This window comes from Gambusia affinis, linkage group LG13 (genome assembly GCF_019740435.1).
Source record: "Gambusia affinis linkage group LG13, SWU_Gaff_1.0, whole genome shotgun sequence".
Taxonomy (NCBI): domain Eukaryota; kingdom Metazoa; phylum Chordata; class Actinopteri; order Cyprinodontiformes; family Poeciliidae; genus Gambusia; species Gambusia affinis.
In genome coordinates, this window is record NC_057880.1 from 11,947,736 (window position 1) to 11,970,208 (window position 22,473).

Here is a 22,473-nt window from a genome sequence, read left to right on the forward strand (position 1 = left end):
CTTCTCGAGTGGCTTCAGAGTAATGACAGGGTGAGGGACAAGGACCCATGACAATAGCTGCCTGTCTACTTTAATGTCCTCTTCAATTAGAGTGTGTCTTCTCTTACATTCCATCAGCCATTGAGGCTCTTTATTGACGAAGACACGTTAGCAATCCAGGTAAATTATTTTGCATAATGTAATGTAGATCATTCTTTAAGTGTTACAGTACTTTGTGCTTTCAGCTGCAGGGTTTTGTGGATACGTCTCTACCAGACTTGCACATCTCTGGTAAAACATTTTTAGCATATTTTTTGGATGGAGAGCATTTTTGAGCAGCAAGTTTCAAGTCGTTTGTTGGTTCTGAAGTGGATTTAGGTCTGGACGTTCACCTGGCCATTCTAACAGATCAATGTCATTAATGACATCGATAGTGACATAGTGACATTTATGTGTTTTGATCTTAGGGTTAGGTGTTTTGATCTTAATAATTCAAATGTATCTCTGGCTATATTGAAAAGGCTGGAAAGTGAAGCTTCACCTCAGTATCAAGTATTTTGCAGCCTTTAATAGACAAGCTGCCCATCAATAATAAAATAAAAAAAGTATTCCCACACCACAATGCTGCCACCACCATGCTTCAACAGCGCTACCAGTGTTTGTTGTTGACTCCAGAAAGAATTTTGTAGGTGGGTTGTTTAATTATAGTCACATGGTCTTATAGCCTAATCTCTGGATCTTCTTCTCTTTCAGCCCTACCCTTCTGGGGTCACCATAACGAATCATTTAGTTCTATCTTCTGCATCTTCTACCCTCACACCAAGAAATATCATGTCCTCTTTCACCACATCTATAAATCTCTTTCCTGCTGGTCTCCTGCCTGGTGGCTCCAACCTCAGCTTGCTTAAACCGATATAATCATTGTCTCTCCTCTGATCATGTCCAATCCATCTCACTCTGGCCTCTCTGATTTTATCTCCAAAACATCTAACGTGAGCTTTTCTTCTGATGTACCCATCCTGCTCTAATCCATCCTCATCACTCCTTAATAGAGCCTCGAGGTCTTGAGCTTTGCAACCTCTAGTTCTGCCTTCTGTCTTTTTTCCTTGTACACATTTCTTGTCATTCCAGCTGATTCTCTTTGATCACACACAACACCTGACACTTTTCTTCACCCATTCCAACCTGCTTCCACTAACATCTTCACCTCTTTTCCATTCTCTCCATTGCTCTGTGGACTTTAAGTATTCAAAGGAAGGGTGTTTTTTGAGCTGTACAGCTTACTGCAATGTTACTCTCTCATCAAAAACATACTTAGATGAGTGTACCATCAAAGACTTTCTGGCCATTTGCGAATCATTGTGGGTTGATTTGAAAGAGTCGTACAGATGTACATACTTCCTCGTGACCTGAGACATCAGACACAAGATGCTCAGCTACTTTTCAAAATTGAAATGACAAGCAGACATTGTATTCAAGGTTTTTTGCATTTAGAGAAATGCAAAAAAAAAAATGCCTCTAATGGGATAATACAATAAGAGGTAGCTTACATTTTGTTTTCATCACATCTTTGCCAAGTGCTGCAATAAATATAGATTGTGTGGTTAATTGCAGTCTCCCATTCTGCAAAACTAATAAACGTCACGATAAATAAGAAGACATGAAATATTGATTTTAAGAAATTTTACCTTTAACTTTAGAGTATCTTATTTATCTTTTTTATAAAGTAAAATGTCTACGGACTTACCAGGCCACAGAAAAGCCTTCTTAGCCACAAAGTATTTAGCTTCTGAACTACCTGAAACACCCTTTTTATAGTCCAGGTAGGTATTTGTGTGGTCTTCGTTGGGTTTGGCACATTTCCATGGAAAAATGAGCATGAGACTCACCCCTTGACATTTTTCGTCAGTGAGGTTAGGTATTTAGGCCAGACTGGGCTTTCAGGATCAAGCATTCAGAGTGTCTGAATCTTCTCTCAGAAACAGAAACTCAAATAAAAAATAATGTTTGTTTTGTTATTATAATAAAGAAAAAAAGAATTAGACTAGAAGGTTGAAAATATGATAATTACATTTGTTTTGGAAATGCTGTTTTTGAGTGAGCATAATTATTGAAATATGTTAATAAGAAGAAATACATTTATTACAGGTGGTTTATCAGCCAAAATGTCTATCACAGGTTATAATGAGAAAAAAAATCTACTTTATGTTACTGTTGAAAAAGGCTTTTCATTATTGTGAGTCACACTGAAAATGTTTTTCTGATTTTTATCTCAGTTTACATAATGTCAACAGAAGATGTCACTTAAAGGCAATCCCCCCACCTCATTATGAGAATCTCATCAGAGAAGAAAATCGGTAAACTGTAGCCTTATAACAGAACAGATTCAGTCTGTTATCTTACCATAAAACTTTGTTCATGACTTTGTAGCTGACACAATGAAGTGTTTTATGTTCTAAATCCTTTAATAACGAGCAACAGAATTGTAACAAATCACTATTTTCTTCCATTTTTTTTTGACAAGCATTATACGTCACTCCCAGTCTGGAATGTTTTGATTTTTAAATCTGACTTTTAGAAGTCTGATATGTATATCCCACCATCAATGACGCAGAGGTCTGCAAGATTAACGGCAGTGGCAAAGCACACCTGGGAGACAGTGGGGGTGCAGCATTCCAGCCAATGAACTCTGACCTTCTGTTCACCTCACAAACACATTTGTGGTTCCTGTCACAGCAGGCTCTGCACCTATTCTCACTCTCACTGTCATGTCACCTTTACATCAATGTGCCAGTGTCTTCTCTAGATGTGTTTAAAGAAACTGAATTTAATGTCTGTATGATCAAGTTAAACACAATTTAACATTATATATTTATATTGTAATATAACAATATATATAATTATTATTTAAATAACCCTGTCTCCTCCAAAGACTAGTCAAACTGAGAGAATTTTAGACCGAGGTTTTACTGAGGTGAAAATAAAAGAAAAAAGAATATTGCACCGCAAATACTATTAATATGATAAAAAATTCTAAGATGCTTGGGAAATTGACACATTTTTCTTCAGCAGCCAAAAAGCACAAAAGGCTCTGGTGGAGATAGCTGCACGAAACAATAGCAACAAAAATTACAAACCACGAAGAAGAACTTCCTGTTGTCTTCTTCGTGGCTTTCTCCAGCAGTTGCGTCTGTTGATCACATGACTCGTGTTTTGTGAGAAAGTGTTTCCTCTACAGTTTTGTGATATGCGTCTATTTTCGACACGGCTGAAAAACCACCTCTTTCCAGTGCAACAACTTTTTATCGAAAAACGTGAGTTTTAAAAAAAAAATTACGTGCTTCCATTAAGCGAATTTGCAATTTCACTTTGCGCATTTCCATGGAGACGCACCTACTGATAGATTGCCTGGCTAACTAACACGCTAGTATTATTTTACTTCATAAGAATTAGGACAACAGTGACAGAATTTTGAAAGTGTTTTCTAAAATCTACAACTAAACTTGAGCAGGTCTTAATCTGACATATTTATTCAAGTTTATATCTAAATGAAAAATAGGTGGTATGATGCATTGTGTTGAATCTGTTAAGCTAAACATGAATGTATTTTCTTTCTGAAACCTCTGCTAAGGCTGAACAGTATGCTCTGTTTTTGGATATTTTATAAGTTTTTGTGTGATGCTAAAAGTGCTAACACAAAAAAACAATCTAGGTGACAATCCAGTGCTGCCTATAAGTAGAATCATGATCTCATTTGAAAAAGTCTTGTATTCAGTTAAGTCCTTTACACAGATGACACTGCAACTTCATCAATTAAAGAGTCCTCATTATGGTGAACTGCGTTCTCTGAAAGCTATTAAATATTCCCTTGTTATCCATTGTTTAATACCTAATAGCTTTCTATTAAACAATTTTGCAACTTTGAGTTGGAATTAGTAGTTTTTTCAAAAGGATTTTAAAATTCTGCATAGACCTTTTAATGTTTCTAAGCAGTCAATATTTAAGTTAAATACTCTGGCACGTGGACTTCTTCATTTAATATGAATCTAGAACAGTTTTGAGGGTCTAAATTATAGTGAGAAAGTCTAAAATTAGGCATAAAGGCAACATATAGAAGACTAAACCAAAATGCACAAAAAACAGAAACACATAAGGAAAGCAAGAAACTAAACAAACACAAAAGAAAATCAAAACAGAAACACCTGTGGATCCATTTCTGTGGTTAAACATTAATTGCCTTCTCTGTAAAAACAAGCAAACAAAAAAAAAGCAACAGTTGTTTTAAGATGCTAAAAGCCTACTTAGATCTTGCCATGTTTTTGCAGCCCATCAGCTTTGGCTTCAAAGACTAAACTATCAAGATTTATACAAAATGAAGAAGGACAGAAGCTGTCAGACATAAAGCAGGACGAGAGATCTTAAAGAGGAACACATCCTGCTCTGAGCTAAAGAAATTCCACTTACATCTTTAAGTTTGGAAAGGTCTATGTAACTGTTTCTAAAAGAATATCTTTACATTTTTGTTGTAGTTTTTTATTAGGGAATAAAACAAACTGATTGAGAGAGCAATTTAATCCCACACTTTAGGATTATTTGGAGAGACCAATTAACCAAACAGCCGTATCTTTGAACTGTGGGAAAACAAGAGTACCCAAAGGAAGCTCATACATCCACAGTGAGAACACGCAAACTCCATTCAGAAAGATCCCAGGCCAGGACTTGAACCCAGGATTTTATTGCTACAAGGCAAAAGTGCTATCAAATGCTCCACTGTGTAGCTTTTTACAACACTATTTTTGCTGCAGGTTAAATGTTAACTGACTAATTGATCCTCTGCAGGTTTGTCCCTTTCTGTAAACACCCTCAACACAAGTGACACAAGCCACATGGCCTTCTGTATTTTGATCAAACTGTACTAAGAAGATTGATCCATTCTTCTGCTAAGCCCAGTGTATGATTTTCTGACAAGATCATTCTTTGTTAATGACCATTCGGGCTAAGACTTGCCAAGGAAAATCAGAGAAGAAAAACAAGAAATACACCTTCTTCTCATGCACTGTATCTGATTTTGACGATTCTAATGCAGGAAGACAGGAAGGAAGTATCATTATTGCGTTGGCTAAGTCGATTTCCTGAACTCTACTTCTATCTATCTCCTCTGTGAGCCAAGCAATCAATCAGCAGCTCATGTTACAATGTGGGAACACATCCACTGTAGGCAATGCAAAGCTAACACATGGTATTAATGTGAAAGTGCAGGATATGCTGTGTTGCTTGCTGGGACTCAGGAAGCTGAAGGACAGAAATTGCTTGTGGGAAACACATCTGTCGCTTCGTGTCACCTTTGTCCCAGACTTGATGTCACCTTTTGTGGGATGGAGGCCCCCCCAAGACGGGCATGGGAAAAAAATTATTTCCACAACATACTGATGCACTGATTCGTCATGCACACCCATAAAAATTCCTCCAAACTTCTTGAAGCCAGACTGCTGGCATGATTATGTCTGTATCTGCAGGGATTATTTTGCTTTGTGATTAGCTACGTAAATCTTCGTACGCAAGTGTGGGAGTGAGTGATAATGATGTGCAAGCATATGTCTGGGTATACCCAAGAAATTTCTATCTTTTGCCCTCTTCTGTGTGTGTGTGTGTGAGAGTGTATTACAGATAAACAGTGACTAATGTCTGCCCTGCCATCGTTTGTAAGATGATCTGCTCCTGAGGCATTCAAGGGGGCACAGCATTTTTCTTTTCTTTGTGGGCAGGCACTTGGAGAATCTGCGGAGACCCCACATGGACGCTTCATTTCTGCACGGCAACATGAACTCTGTGACGCCCACAGTCTCGCTTGCAGGCAGAGCATCTATCTCCAGGTGCCGTGAGGTCAACTGACTGTCCATTACCTGATCCGCAAAATCCATGGGAGATGACCCATGAAAGCGCTCGGACAACAGATGCAGAAACTGGTAATACAGCATTACTCACTCTGTGTAAACATGGAAATACTCTGGTGTGGAGGCAACGCTCCAGGCAGATGATGCTGATATAGTCAGGGTGACGATATAACGAGCCCTCTCAGGCGTCAATGTTGTATTATAAGATCAAAGACATGTTAATGAAAACCCTTATTGATGATGGACCACATCATTTTGTCCTAATGCACAAATCCCCTTCTTTTTCTGAATAGGGTGTCACTCAAATGTTTTCCATTGATATGGACTGGGTGACAAAAGGTGACACTTAATTTACCACCATTAGAATGGACACAGTGTCTGCTGCATACATAATTAATCCATGACTGTTCTTCTTTATTGATTAAGGACAACCTTTGTGCTAGTCTGTCTTTCAGTACTGTTTGTATTGAACTTCTCATAATAACGCAGCAAGGATCCTAATAAGAGTCAGTGGGCTATCTGGAGCCTCACATGTGAGGTGAGGGTTTATTCACTCTTACACACTCCTTGAGCTTTTCCATCAATCCTTTTCCTACCACTTTGCAAACATGTACAACTTTGTGTATGAATTATCATAAAAAAACACATAGAACTTAGAGGTTGTAATGTAACAATGTATAAAATGCTCAAATGTTCATGACAGCACTGCACAATCACATATAATAGTGGTATTCTTCCCACAAATTTACAACAAAAAATATTATTGTAAAAGAAAATGGCAAACAAATCTTTGCTCCATGCATTCCAGTAACAAGCACTTTGTGACATGAAAAGGTGGTTTTTAGGGGAAATGCAAAGCAGTAGACAAGGGTGAATATCTGTTGAACTCCACTAGCAAAGTGAGGATCTGTTCAGTCTATTTTTAACTCAGAATCTTAATGAAACATCCGTCTCGCACCCTTGAGCCCTCCCTGCTTTTCCTCAATGAATTCATTCACTGGCAACAGATTTAGTTGGAGGGATGAAAAATGGTGCATAAACTACTGTTCAGTTATTAATATTACAGTGAGTGTGAGGATGATGATCAGAGGGTGAAGTCAGAGAAACGCTGTTGTTACAAAACTGTCATCTTACTTAAAAAAATGCAAAACATTAATTTCATGTTTTGTAGATATTTACATTGTACTTTCAGTTTTGCAACACGATAATCTCATTTGTTTTGAACTTGCTTATGTTTGCAATATATGGAAAATTAAATGGGGGCTATGGATCGGCAAAAAAGGAAGATGATCCATCGGCAAATTATTCTCACTGAGGAAATTCTCATAATTTTTTAGAATTACTTGAGTCTGGCTACAGTAACTTATCAAACTCTGTTACTGTTTTTAAGTACGTCAAAACAGAACATTAAAGGCAAAATATAGTCATATCATAGAGCTAGAAACCATGAAAATTGAAAATGTTTGAATCACATATTAACCACTAATTGGGTTTTCCATTATTTTTGCAAAATGAAGAGGTCATTTTAAGTTGCATGCTTAAAGCTTAAAGCACTTCCAAACTTGTCCAGTTATCTCTTATCTATCTAAGGCCATGTCAAATCCACGGCCTAAAGCAGATAACAGAGATTTGTCTGATTAAGAAAACTTTTTTTCATATGTGTATGGATGACTTGGTGAGCACTTTTGCAGCCAGAATGATTATATACAAAAGTTATTGGTGAGCTTTATAGTTGTAACCAGATGTAGAGAAGGGATTTCTCTCTATTAAATAAAAACATTAATTCGCATAAGGAAATTATTCACGTGGAGAGGAGACAGTTGAGGTGGCGCGGGCATCTGGTCAGGATGCCTCCTGGATGCTTCCCTGGTGAGATGTTCCAGGCACGACCCACTGGGAGAAGACCCAGAGGAAGACCCAGGACACACTGGAGGGACTATGTTTCTCAGGTGGCCTGGAAATGCCTAGAGATTCCCCCAGAGGAGCTGGAACAAGTGGCTGGGGAGAGGGAAGTCTGGGCCTCCCTTTTGAAGCTGCTAACCCTGCGACCCGACCCTAGATTAAACAGAAGAAGATGGATGGATGGATGGATGGATGCATAAGGAAAAAAAAGAATATTAGCCTGGTTTTAAGTGAGACCATATAATTTTTGTTTCAATCCTGCCCTGCGTTTACACGTCTCCAGTGATCGGAGATTCTGACGATAACACTGATATTTCAGGCTTTTTAAAATAAATTTGGAAACATTTCTACATTTCTGTCAAGATGGGATCCTGAGTGTACATTAATGAGAAATAACATTGCATTGCATATTACTATTTTGACTTTATTACCAACCTACAAGTGTGTAGCATTAGCTTCAAATGACTGGGCCAAGTATGGTTTGAAGGAGCAACTGCAGAAGAATTTATAGTTGAAGTGAGATAAATGTTTCCTCAGAGGTGTGGTTTGGCACTATAGTGAAGGTAAATCCTTACCAGTAAAGAAAACTGAGACTAGCATAATCTGTGCATGGTTTCCTAATATAAACCAAGCTACTTTGAGGTCAAAATTGGTAGGAGGATTGTGCTGACTCATTCCTGTGCACATAAAAGCAACAGTGTTTGTCAGAATCAACAACTGAGTGCTTCCACAAATTGCACATTTCAAATGAAAGATTATATCCCAAATAATTTTTTCCAACTGTTACGAATTACAGATAGACTGGGCTAACGACATATTACTTTTAAATCTCTCTATAAAGTGCCAGTTTGCTAGGTGTCCCACAAAGGTTCCGCCTTACTTTTTCCTTCTCACTGTATTCATGACGATGCAAATTTTCATGTTATGGACTCAAGCTGGATCTGGGAAGTAGACTTTAGCTGGTTTCAATGCATTATGCATTTATGCCCAAGTTTGTGCTACAAACATATCATCTCCTCCCCCTCTACCTCCAGAATTATGATGAGATTAGCTGAATTTATCCCTCAAAATGAAACTCTGCTTAGGGCTCAATATAATCTTTGACTGTCACAGTTATTGAAGCATGAGCTTTTTGTGGACAAACTATTCCATAATTTCAGAGAGGTTGAAACTTGTAAACTTTTAGCAAAATGTCTTTAAATAGAGTGATAAAAAAACAATTGCGAGTACATTTGTCAGATAAGAGAAATTAGTACTTTCGCTTCACTGATTTCTGTTTACAAATAGGCTTTAAACCCAGTTTTATGTTTAGTGACGCAAGAGCGGAACAATTGATTTTAGCTGCTTTTTTTTTTTTTGCAATCGGGAGGGTCAGGGAGGTGATGTGCGCGCTATTGTAGCCCAAAAGATATGCGCACATACATGGTGAACGAACACTGCACGGTTCGGCAGCAGCAGCAGGAGTAGGGACGGCGGAGGCGTCTGTGGTTTGGGGTGCTTCCTGCGTGTTGTGTTGGTGAACTACAGGAGTTGTCTCGGGTCTTCAGTCCCAAGTTCGACGGCCTGCTGGGAAGAAGATCTGCTGTAATTGCTTTCTCAATGAAGGCTCACCAGCAGCAGCAGCTCCCTGGAGACTTGGCGGACAGTCTCCATGAATCGGCCGCTCCTCGGCTTTAAACGCCCGCTTTGCTCTTCTCCTGTGGTACAAACAAGCTGCCAGTAGAAGGGGACTGTCGGAGCATCCTATCACCGTATCGGAGATCAAAGAACGGCTACGGAGATTGGTGCCGATCTGTCCGAGTTCCTGGGAGTTTCGTTATCTTGGAGAAGTTTAACGCGGATTTCAGCATGAGCGAGCTGGAGGATGACTTTGCCAAGATCCTGCTGCTAAAGGAGGAGAGGATACGGGACTTGGAGCGGCGGCTGGCGGACCGAGAGGACGAGATCCATGAGCTGAAGAGGAAACTGCACAAATGCCAGTCCGTCCTGCCGAGCGCGCAACTTATCGGTCCCCGGACCCGCAGGGCGCAGGGCATCTCCGCTGAGCCCCAGACGCACCAGGACCTGTCTAGGCAGACGTTTCGGAAATATCCAAAATCTGACTGGTAAGAGACCCTACCCTGCGTCACATGTGCTTCATGCGTGTTACATCTTTTATATTTGAGTTTTTTCTTTTCCATCCCCACTCATTGGTAAAATCTAATATTTTCCATTGAAGGTTTAAATCAATATAAAAGCTTTTAACAGTGGTTCAGTGTGAAAATTGATCCAACCTGTTTACACACAAGTCAGTTTTGAGTTCAGATCCCACCTCAAATAATAATAATTATAATAATAATAAAACTTTTTTAACCCTTATTTATGAAAAATTGGAGCTTTGTCATGAATGGACAAGCACTTTCATTCTTAGGGTGAATGACGCAGCTTCTGAAAGAGCTTCCTAATTGATCAGACCCATCACTGTGGTCCCAAAGGACACAGGCTGGAGGAAGTGATGTGCATTATTGGCTTTTAGTAGCTGAACGCTGAGGACCCAAAGTGCATGTCTGAGGATATTTAATACTCCATTAGAAAGCGCTTTGTTTGACCATATGCTTACTTCATCACCTTCAGGCGCTCGTTTTAGATTCACATGGTCTTATTTTGAGGGGTTTTGTGAGCCTGAGGTCATTACTGTTGTTTGTGGCTTACATCACCTTCATTCAGCCTGTCTCTCAGCTGTAATCACAGAAAGAAAAGTTCGGCAGTCTTTGTCTTTGAAATCAATCAACATCCCAACTGACTTGTCGTTTTGAGGTCCATCTCACACATACTGCACACTCAGAAGAAGCATGGCTTTCTTGACACCGTGCCACAGACATTGAGGTTAATTTGATTGCAGCGGCTAGACAATTTCCAAACTTGATTTGCATCAATAAAGAGGACGCAGGGAAAGTCCACATTATGCTCATTAGGAGATAGGATGCTCATTAAAATTGATCAATCTGTCTGTCTGTCTGTCTGTCTGTCTGTTTAGCCTGAGCTGATGAGTTACAGGTAATGCTCAAATGGCTTTCCAGTGAACAAACAGGTTAATTGTGTGTAATGAACATCCTGCATGTATGCAAAGACAATCACTCCTGTTGCGTCTGTAAGGAGGCTGAGCTCTGACACGGGGTCAGAGACAGTGTGTGACCTCCTCCCTCATTCTCCCCCATTAGGAGTCAGGACGTGGCACTGTGGAGCCGGCGGACTGCCCCTGCACACTTTCTCGGGTTTCAGCAGCATGGAGATACAGATCCTATTTCTATTGATCTTTATAGGAAAAGGGCTGAGCTGGGTGGCTGGAGAGGTGAAATTTAAAGCGCAGAGGAGCTTTGAAGGACAGTAGGAGGGCATTCTGATGTAGGATTGGATGCAGGGATGCTAAATGTTGCTTAGAGGGCCTGAAGGCAGCTGCACGCTTCCTCACATAGGAAGTTAACTTTGCTGCTTCTGAAGCTTTGTGCCTACGTCAACTGACTGGGATGAAAATGGATTTGAAGTAACATAAAGGCAAGGGACTGTTGGATTAATTAAAACACTGAGCTGTTCTATTTGTGGACACGGACAAGAAGCTAAGCTTTGGGAGAATACGTCCAGACTAATGATTTAACAACAGGCTGGTGTGCAGTTAGTTGAACAGATGTTCCTCACAGATGCTCCGACAAAAGGCTTTCATTTAAACTCTGATGTCTGGCAACAGCTTTTGAACACTTTATAGTTTGATATCAATGTCCTTTTTTAAGAATTACAAATTTCTTTTAAGGAATTCCCTTCTTTTGAACAATATCTCCTTATTAGGCTGACATGTTTTAGTGCAACTGCTAGATGTCCTGAGCCAACACTTCACAAGCCCCATATGCTAACATCTCTCACTATGCACAGATGGCTTAATTATATTCTTAATCATTTTTATTTTATTGTTTTGTAGTTAATACAATCTTATTTTAAATTATTTAGATGAATGCTTTTTACCACCAGGATACAGATACAACATTTTTCTTGCTTTCCCTGATTCATACAGTTTCTCCATTAATACCAGAAGAAGTGAACATTTTGGAAGCCTATTCTAAAATTCCTATGGCTGGCATTGTGTCCATAGTTGTTTCTTTTACGCTGTAATACCAGGTTAGAGATACATCTCTTATTTTCACGTTTCCCCTGATTATAACAGGAGGGAAACTTTTTCCTACAAATACTAAATGAAATCCACATTCAAAACTATTGTGGCATTCATAATTTATTGATTTTAAATTTCAAAATAAGTTTCAATTTCAATTTTAGTTATTTAATTTCATCTAACGTTTGTATTATTTCATTTTATTTTCCGCCAATTGACTTAAGTCCTTTTCCTTTGTCACTTCTTTAAAGCACCACAAGAGGGCAGCGGCGACCTTTTTTTTATTTCTTCTGCTTTGTGTCTCCGTTCTGAATTGTTTACATGCAACATGTCAGGAAAAATATGCCTTACTCACACAGGCGTATCCCACTCAGCCAGGGAAATCTCCTTTCCCCGCAGCCTCAGCTTCCTCAGGTCCATACCTGTCAGCTCTCACCTCCCAGCAGTAATTGCTGTTTTTACCCCGAGTAAACCCTCCACCCCCATCCTATCAGATTGTCCTTGGCAGTTTATTCTCTCTCCGAATTTGTCCAGCTCACACGGGGCCGAAATCTTTTTGCAGAGCTCCAGATGACTCATTGGGAACATGTGGACAGAGACACCAGCAGCGTTCAGAGTGCATGGACCACATTAGATTAGATGAGGTGTGCGGAGGATGCTCCTTTCCTCTTGCGCCCAGCACCTTTTACTTGCTCCAGTTGTCACAACATAATATTTGCAGGGTGGCTTCCTGAAGCATCAGTTTAAAAAACAAACAAACAAAAAACATCATTTGCATGCTTTAATATTCCTCACTTGTGTAGTTGAGTTCATATATTCAGCTTTGGGACCGGTTACAGATGTTAAGACACATTCACGCAAACAAACACAACAGGCAGAAGCAGCTGCTCATTTCTGCACAGTGGCTCATTAAGTTTTCCATCACCTCCAGCTTCCATTAAGACTCGTCTATTTGTAACTCGGCGGCCTCGGGGCAAGTTGCCGAGGTATGATGACCGAATTGTGGCTTTTTCACTGACTTCATTATTCATGTGAGACAAAGCTCCACTCTCTGGTGTATCAAACTGCACTGTGCCACAGATTCCTGTAGGCGCCCTTCTCGCCATGCGCTCTCTCCGGGTCGCAGCTTGACGCACTCGGGGAGGACGGTCCTCAAATGTCACATCGCCGAGGGAGGGAGAAGGAGAGATAAAGAGAAAGAGAGAGAGAGATTGGGAGAGAGAGAGAGAGAAAGAAGAGGAAACTTATTTGCGCAATTGCGATTTCTAAATTTTATGGCAAAAGAGGGAAAGCTCCAACTACGCCGGTAACCTTTACGTACTCAGCATCTGCCTGGAACCGAGGAATCCTCCCCCCTCTAAGTGGAGACAGGAGCTGCATCCTCCCAGTCCGTTCATGCCGGATAAAGTTTGCGCGCCGCTTGGCAGAGGAGAAAGGACAAGGACACGGCTTATCACCCTTTGTATAAACTTGTAGGAAAGTCGCACTGAAATGGGCACACTGCGCGACCTCCAGTACGCGCTCCAGGAGAAGATCGAGGAGCTGCGCCAGAGGGACGCGCTCATCGACGAGCTGGAGCTGGAGCTCGACCAGAAGGACGAGCTCATACAGAGATTGCAGAACGAATTGGACAAATACCGCTCCATCATCAAGCCGGCGACCCAGCAGGTCCACAAGCAGACCGACCTGCAGGAGCAGCAGCGGACCAAGAGGCAGGCGATCTCGGCCGAACCCACCGCCTTCGACATCCACGATCTCAGCCATGTCACCCTACCATTCTACGCCAAAAGCCCACAGTAGGTGTCCTGAATCGGCTTATACTAATGATAATAATCACGTTACAATTTCGCGCACTGCTTGTGTGCTTCAACCATTTTTTTTCGCTCCCCACCTGTGGGATTCTTGTGCGTAATGTTGAGTGAGGCGTAGCAGGTGCTTCACCTGTAGCGCACACAGGAACGAGCATGCTTAGAGGGGGATGTAAACTCATCGCACTCATGCACAAATACATTATATTTGCAACTACTTTACCCAGAAACAGAAAAGTTGAAAGAAAAACGAGAATTTTTTCTTTCTTTTTCTATCTTTTTTTTTTTTTTTTTTTTTTTTTTTTACAGCTAAACGACCAAATTTTCCATATTAAAAACCAAACGCAGGAAAATGAATTGTCCACGATAGATAATGGAAGCAGCTCTGCTTAATGTACTGCTGTCTGTTTTATACAAATTCTGACTACGTGACAGGCAGTTTAATAGGATCCCTGTTCGTGTTTACTCTAGAGGTCTCATTCTTCTCAAACTCTCAAGCAAACAGTGTCCCCTGCTCCGCTCCAAGAGGAGGTCTGAATATTCCAGCTGTGTGTGTGTGTGCGTGTGTGTGGGTGTGTGTGTGGTTTCAGCCAATGTTGAGCTCTGCACTTCCTGGTGGAAGGTGGACAGGGAGAGTCCTCTTCACTCTTCAAGCACATGGCATTTAAATAACTTTCTTTTTGCGCTTTTAATGTGAAACTGCTGGAAAGGGGGGAAATGAGTCACATTTTGGAAGGAGACCATGTGTCAGATTCAGAGATGCCTGGAAACAAACCTGTTAGGATATAATCAAAGCAGATTCAAAAATGAAAGGTGTTATTTGTTTGAACACCAAAAATTCTATTAGTCTTTGTCACGCCTGTCAGTTGTGTGCTGGAGAAAACAGGAGCCAGACTTTTCCTCTTTGAATTTCTATTTTTATATCCGTGTGATTGTGGTTCAGTATGGCAGAAGCAGAAAACACATGAGTGACCACTTACTTATGATAATTATTTATCACCCTGAGCCTTTGATTGTATGAGTGCACATGTGTATCCATCTGTAAAAATTTACTGAGACGTTTAGTGAGACAATGACTTTGAGCTCGGCTAAATGACCAGAACCTGGAGGATTGTGCTGCACGTTGATGGTTTTCTGACTCCTGCACTCAACTCTTCACTATAACGCCAATTTATCATCTTAGCAATGCGGCTCAATGCCCTTGGTGCCATGTTGCTTGGGGTGAGCAGCACAAGAACAAGTATACTAAACAACTTTATTTTTTTATTTCTTATTGAAACATTTATTCAGTATTTTATGCAGTGTAAGCAAAGGAAGAAAAGAAATGGCAGCATGGCAAAGCTAATGAAAACTGTGACTAGTCTGGAAATTCTGATTCAGAGCAAAATTAATCATTAATCATTTCGACTGCATTTTTATCTTTCCTAATTCAAAATACAAAATACATGTTTGTTTAATCTGATGATTGTATACAAAGTCAGAACAAAATTAGTAAAAAAAAGGTATTAAAATGTGCAGTGCTTGTTTCTTATAATAATGTGCTGAAGAAAAACAAACCCATAAGAACTGGTTATTTTTAGGAATTTCAAGTTTATTTAGAGACATACTGTTAAGGCTTTACCTGGTTAATTATGTGGGTTTCTTGAGTGTGACTCCAGTTGTGGCTGGTTTAGATATGATCAAGACGATACTTTGAATCTGACAGAAAATGAAGGAATTTCCTCCTTCCTGCATCATTCCTCACCTTTAAGAGATTTTTGTGAATCAAAGCATTTGTTATTGATTGATTTGTTTATAGATTTAAAAAGGTGGGAGTTCTTAGTTTGGGCACATTTGATGTGTAGTTAAAATAAATTCAATGTTTTTAGTCTTTGAACTGCCACTCACCTGTCAGAATGGATCAAGGGAAAACAGGGCGACTGCGATCTTGGTCAGTTTACATGATACTTCTCTTATTTTAATAAAATGACAATAAGAATTCAGCCAGTCAGTCTAAGTCGCTGTTTTTGATGTTCATGCTGCTGTTGTTTTGTATACGGATTGGCTGTTCTCTTGCTTACACTTAAAGATTGCTCTTTTACATAATTTTTTAAAAATATAGTTGTAATTTCTTTTGTACAATTTGCTGTCTTTGTGATCATGTCTCTCTTTAAAAAGACAGTGTAATCTCCTCAGCTAAGTATCAACATTACATTTTAATTTTCCTACGGACTGTTTGTTTGAGAAACTCACTATAGGATCACATCGTCCCAGATTCTATTGAAATACTTTAGTTTCATTCTTCTGTGTAAGCGACTTTGCTATCATTGATTTTAAAAGTACTAAGCTGACAAATTGATAAGCAATCCAAGTGCACCTCTCATGCAAAAGCAGCGTTTTCATCATGTTCTTGCTGTTTTAGTAGTCCAGTGATAATGCCTGCTGCATTTGGCTAAATGTTTGTGTTTTTCTTCCACTTTTTACCCACTTCATCTTCTTTATGAGGCCCGTGGAGCATTCTTTACACATACGTTATCCATATATCGCTTTTTGCCTGTCTCATTTCTGTCAACCTCTCCCGCTCATTTTCCTTTTTTTTTTTTCTTTTTAAAGAGCATATTTTCTCCTTTTAAGGAAGACTGAACTTGCTCAGCCTAAACTTTACTGGTAGATGAAAGCAAATATGTCATTCTCACAAAGACGAGGGAGGCAGATGTTTTTATAGGGTCTGGTTGGAAGAGGTTTGCTTAACAATGGCTGCAATCAGGACCGCCAGGCTGGAGGTCTCACGGGTGGAAATATAACAGAAACAGGGTCAACAAGACTCGTTTCCAGCTCACTCGAGGTCAATTTAGAAAAAAATAAAAAAGAAAGAAAAGGCTTACAGCAGGATCAAGGTAATTCAGTTCACTTCATCGTGAGTCTACAACAGCATAAAATTAAAACTATTTTAAGCATCACCATCTTGGCTTGTGTTATCAGAGCCAAAAACGCAGTTTTTTTTTCATTAAAGTTTACTCCCAAAAAATTTAATAGGAAGTTTCAAGATTAAATCCAAGCAATCTTCCATGTCTGCCAAGAAAGACAAAGGTTTAACAAAGATTGAAGAGTGAGAATGTAAAACAGCTGCAAAACATCAGTCCTTATTAAATTTCCTGCAGCTGCATGATCAGACTTTCAAGGGCAAACTTAATGAGTCTTTTGGGATCCTTCAGGTACAGCAGTAGTAGTTGTTGCAGTCCTCTACTGTGCTGTGAAAAAGTATTTGCCCCCTTTCAGATTTCTTCTATTTTGCTTTTAGACTTTAAAGTTTCAGCTCATGATATAAATGTAATACTTCTAAGTACACTAAAGAAACTGTTTTTAGAGACTGAAGGGGGTGTACAATGTAGGATGAATTCTGAAACTAAAAATGCCATGCAGGAGCTCAACTATAAAATAAAAGTACATTTCATTCTCAGGAAAAAAAAAAGTCTAGTAGATGAATGTAACCAAAGAAGAAACGTAAATCAGTTTAGAAAAAAATACAGACTTCAAATAAATGCAAATATGTTTAAGACTTGTATTTTGAGGTACAAAAGGAAGTTGCTCTTGAGAGACTTTGTTGTTTTGACAGTCAATTCATGAAGACTTTAGTCTTGCTGACTGACAACACTTTTCGACCATTTATGTGGCAGCAGTTTGGGTACTTGATTGATGAAAGATTTGCAAAAATTGACAAAAACCTCATACGTAAATTGTTATTTATTTATTTGGCATGACATTCTGTTTTGTGACTAAATAAATCCACTAAATTAAAAATTTTGATTGCTCTACATTTTTCAATGGTATATTGCATTTTTGCATGTGGATGTATTTTAAGGCTATTTAAGAAAATGTACTGATCATCACTGTTGAAATGTTGTTTCTTGGCCTGATAGGGAAAAGTTGGTGGATTTCAACACTTAAAATCTCAGAATGGACAAGCAGGTTCTTTTTACCTTAAATGTTCAACATGACGAGAAATGCCTATAAAACACAAGATCATAAACACACGAATGTGCAGAGGAGTTTGTTTTAAAAACACAGACGCTGAGCTCAGCACAGGACTGGGAATAAATCTGGGCACTGCTGATATGGTAGTTTGACGTTTTATTTGTGTAGCTGCAGGGTTTCTGCCGATGGCTGGTATTTTGGCGAGAGCTGCTTTATAAATGTCTTCCAGGTTGTTTGCCCTTTTAGCTATAAGTGATTCATGATCAGCCTAAACAATGCACACAGAAAGCCCAAAAAGCAAAAAAAAAAAAAAAAAAACCCAAGATGTGGTTCACATTCTTTAATAATTCATACACGCTCTGGATAGGTGGCGTTTATCTAGGTTATTAGGTTAGAAGGCCCACCGTCTCTGTAGAAGTGGTCTCATCTTTGGATTAACACAGATGCTAATTATTAACCTCATTCATTTAGCCCACATGCTGTCAGAAGCAGCCGTGCGTCGCTTGGCTGAGTGGCTCCTGCGCTGGTGATGACATACTTCAATGAATGAGCGATCCTGCTCAACCCGTCATCTCTCCCATCTCTCTTCACCTCTTTCAACCGGAGAGTATCAGACCGGCGTTTCCTTTGAGGTCTTGTGTTTCATTGCACCTGGCCTGCATTCACCTGCTGTCAGTGCGGACGTTCTTCACAAAGAAGTATCTCCCCTCGACAAGATAAGCCTCGTTTAATGTGTACTCTCGGATTTCAGTGATAATTTTCTCTTTCATTACGTGGCTGCCATAGATTTACCCTGGTTTCCTTTTAACTTTTCCGACAAAACGTCCATGCAGCTGCATGTTAGTTTTTTTTTTACCCCTCCAGGGGGTCTTTTGTGGGCTCTAGTGTCCCTTATATAAAAGTAGGGTGACAGGAAAGGGGGGAGAAGAGAGAGGAAGACATGCGGCAAATATTGTGGGGTCCGGGAGTCGAACCTACGACAGCCGAGTCTAAGAATTCAAGGCCTCCAACACGGATCGTGCTTTCCCCTACGCCGCCACAGCACGCCCAGCTGCATGTTAGTTTTATGGTTTATATTTTATTTCATTTTTTGCGAATCGTTTGGAGAAAGCTGTTAGAGAAGACTAATATTTTCTCTGCAGCCTGAAGGCTAATTTGGCTTTCAGCCATGCATCCTGAATATCCACAACTCTTCTAACTTGAGGCTTGGATTTAGTCATTTATTATCTTGTATTTGAATGGGGTTATAGCAAGTTTTACCTTGACGTCTAATGATGGTTTGCTTTTGAAAAGCAGCTGTGCTGTTTGATTTAGACAGTGATTACCTAATGAAAGAAAGCTACATGTTGAGCAGGTCAATGTCCTTGAGAATATATTAATTAACAAAGGTTTTTTGCACTAAATTGTGCTAATTGGATTGTTTTATTGGTGGTCATGTGAATCTGGTACAGCGCCTTGCAAAAGTATTCACAAGCCTTTAACTTTTTTCTATTTTTTTACATGGCTAATGCAAAATTCCAATTCATTTCAATATGATCGCCTAAATATTGTAAGTTATTGTAATTGAAAGTAAAGGAGACATGATTTCCACCATGTTTAGCCGTCAAAAATGTTGTTTTGGTCTGTTAGATAAAATCCTGGTATGTGTAAGAAAGCTAAAGCTCGATTAAAGTTCAAGCCACCTCTCAAATGTTTTTATAAATTTTTTGTTCTAACTTTGTTTTGCTTTGTTTCCAGGTCCAAGGATCTGATCAAAGAAGCCATCTTGGACAATGACTTCATGAAGAACCTGGAGCTGTCTCAGATCCAGGAGATTGTGGACTGCATGTACCCTGTGGAGTATGGGAAGGACAGCTGCATCATTAAGGAAGGCGACGTGGGATCGCTGGTGTATGTCATGGAAGGTAAAATGATACTTCTGCAGAAGTAAATTGGGCATCTTGAGGCCCTAATTGGCTTAAGGAAAAAATAATCCCCCAAAAAACAAGGATGTAAGAAGCAGAGCGAGTCTTAAAATTGTGTAGAGGTGTGGACGAACGAATTGAGTCTTTGTCTCTGACAATAGGTTTGACCTCAATGAAAAGTGTCTCAGTCAATGTCTGGAAGTTGTGATTGATCATTATTGGGATGAGAACTTGGCGGACACTGACAGAGATGAAGACATTAGACAAGACTGAGCTCTCATCACCGAAGTTCCTGTTACTCGTTTACCCAAAACTATTTTACAGATTCATCCCTAACACTTTCGTACAAGAATAATATCTGTGAAATATACTTTTCTAATCTTTCCCATTGCATAAAATATATATCATAAATGATTCATATTTAAAAGACCTAACTAAACCCAACTTTGAGTATCTAATGTGTTCTGTGTCTCATAGCTGTACATATGTTGGGTGTAAAATCTGAAAACCAACCACAGGACAACAGCAAAAGACTTTGTGAAAGTGCCCACAAAAATTAATAAGAAAGCAACAATATCCAGATTAGAATGACTCTTGGGCTAACATGGGTGCAAAAGCAGAAAGGCCACTCAGAGAGGCAATTTTTCCTACAGCAATGTAAAAAAAACCCAGACGTTTACAGCTTGTGAATGTCCTCTGGGGGAAAGACTTTAATTCTCAGAGACATGTCCTGTGGTCTGGTATCCCGAGAAGCCAGAGAACATCATCCCAGCTGACAGAAATGTCAGACTTTTGACAAGCATTTTCACTTTTATGCATTTCTACTTGGTTGGTTTTCCTTTTGCATAAATTACGGCGTCTGGGATGCAATGGAAGCCCAGGTTGCTTCGACAGCAGCCTTCAGGTCATCTGCCTTATTGGGTCCAGTGTCTTTCATCTGCCTCCTGACAATATCTGTCATACTTTCTCTATAGGATTCAGGTCAGACCAATTAACTGGCCAAACAAGCACAATAATGACATGGTCAGCTTTAGTACCTTTTGCGTTGTGGGCCGACACAAATCCTGCTGTAAAATAAAATCAGCACCTCTTTACAGCTTGTCAGCAGAAGGAAGCATAAAGTGCTATTAAGTTTCTGGTATGTGGCTGCATTGACTTCAAACAACGCAGTGGACCAACACCACCAGATGACATGACACCCCTGACTGTGGAAACTTCAAGCATTGTTCCTCCCCACTCCTCCTCCAGATTCTGGGACTTTGATGTCCAAATGAAATGCAAAATGTACTTTCATTTCAAAAGAGGACTTGACTTTGGACCACTGACCAACAGTCCAGTTCTTTTCCCCCTTAGCCCTGGTAAGCTGGTCGGTGAATAGTGGATCTAGATGTTCTGACTCCATCCTCAGTCAACTGCTTGTGAGGCTCCACCAAATTCTTGGATACATTTTACTTGATAGTTTTCTTAAGACTGACGTTATCCATGTTGCTTGTGCACCTTTTCCTGTCACACTTTTTCTTTCCACTTAACTTTCCATGAAAATGCTTAAACACAGAACTCAATGAGCTTCTTTAGCAACAACCGTTCATGGCTTGACCTCTTTGTGTTTGGGTGTCAAGGACTGTATTCTGGACATTTATCCAGTCAGCAGTCTTCCTCATGACTGAGACACAAGGGAAATGCCTTTCCAAGTATTTTGAGTTAATTTGCTGGTTAGTGTCACACCATGAGTTTATAATATTTCACTTTATTACAATATTTAAATTTTCATTATCTGTACGTCACAATCAGCAAAATTATATGTAAACAAGCTTGAAATATTTCCCTTTGTGCGTAATGTTCACTTTCTGAAATGATTGACAAGAATTATTTAATGTCACAATACAATATTATTTTTTTAGATGTACTTGTAACACTAAAGTACTTTTTTTTAGCTTTAAACATTACTGCTGCTAGGAAACATTATGGATTGTGGAAAACAAAGTTCTTGCAGCAACTCTTTTACAGCTACCATACTGCATTGCACAACACGACATTTGGCTGAACAGATGGTGGCTTTGAGGGAAGTGGTCCGTAATGATTTTAGAATATTTGTACGTTCATCAGCAGGTTGCATTTTCATCCAGAGGACAGCATGTATTGTTTTCAGCTGATCTGATCACTTTCTGTAATCTCTTCTCGTCAGACACTGCACATCCAGTGCGCCACACATTAATTGCGTGTATTAGTACAGTGTCAATTGTTGAGCAGTTGGAAGGTCACCTGGTTATTCCTCCTTTGGACCCCCAATCAGTGAAGGTGCTGCTGAGCTTTCCTCACCACTGACTTTGTATTTCTAGACTACAAAATCCCATTGTATTCTAAACATTGACTGATTGTGTGTAGGAAATTGAGAGTCTTAGCAGTTTCTCTTCACTGCTGCCACTGTTCACACAAATACGGCACATCTTGCCAATAAGCTGTTCTAATGAAAGTATTTCAGGGAAGAGTGAGTGTTACTGAACCAGAGTAACAAATGCTGGTCAGAAGTTACAACTGTTACCTGAATGCTGCCAGAAATCTAGTGAACACCAGCCATACTCTGCGCCTTAAATATGCGCAGAACATGTTTTCCCGTGTTGATTGATCAAGTGTCATAGTTCAGGTGTCACTGCATACTTGAACAGTGCACATCCACTTCAGAATCAGTTTACTATTCATAAAGGTCTTAGGTCATCATGCAGAGATTTGGATTTGTTTATCTGCTTTTCTGAAAAATCTATGGCCATTAATCTTTCAAGGTTTCTCCTTCCAGGTCATTCAAGTCTTTTTCTTTTTGTGGGAATTCTTTTATTAGTCTAACTGTGCTATGCATCTTGTGCTTGTTGCTGCTGGTTATAAATTCCAAATCA

At 39.6% G+C, this 22,473-nt stretch overlaps 1 protein-coding gene across 3 annotated transcripts in view; it reads left to right on the top strand.

The window, feature by feature from the left end:
* The first annotated feature begins 3,154 nt into the window (after nt 1-3,154).
* LOC122842979 (cGMP-dependent protein kinase 1) overlaps nt 3,155-22,473 on the top strand; it is a 95,826-nt gene continuing 76,507 nt past the window's right edge. The window contains exons 1-3 of one of the 3 annotated variants that reach the window (XM_044137329.1): nt 3,155-3,293; nt 5,745-5,945; nt 19,416-19,582. In XM_044137329.1, coding sequence (XP_043993264.1) covers nt 19,459-19,582 — 124 coding nt within the window. In that variant the 5' untranslated portion in view covers nt 3,155-3,293; nt 5,745-5,945; nt 19,416-19,458. Of the gene's footprint in view, nt 3,294-5,744; nt 5,946-9,207; nt 9,881-13,130; nt 13,713-19,415; nt 19,583-22,473 lie in introns of those variants that run through there. The other 2 variants (XM_044137328.1, XM_044137327.1) reach the window with 2 other exon arrangements.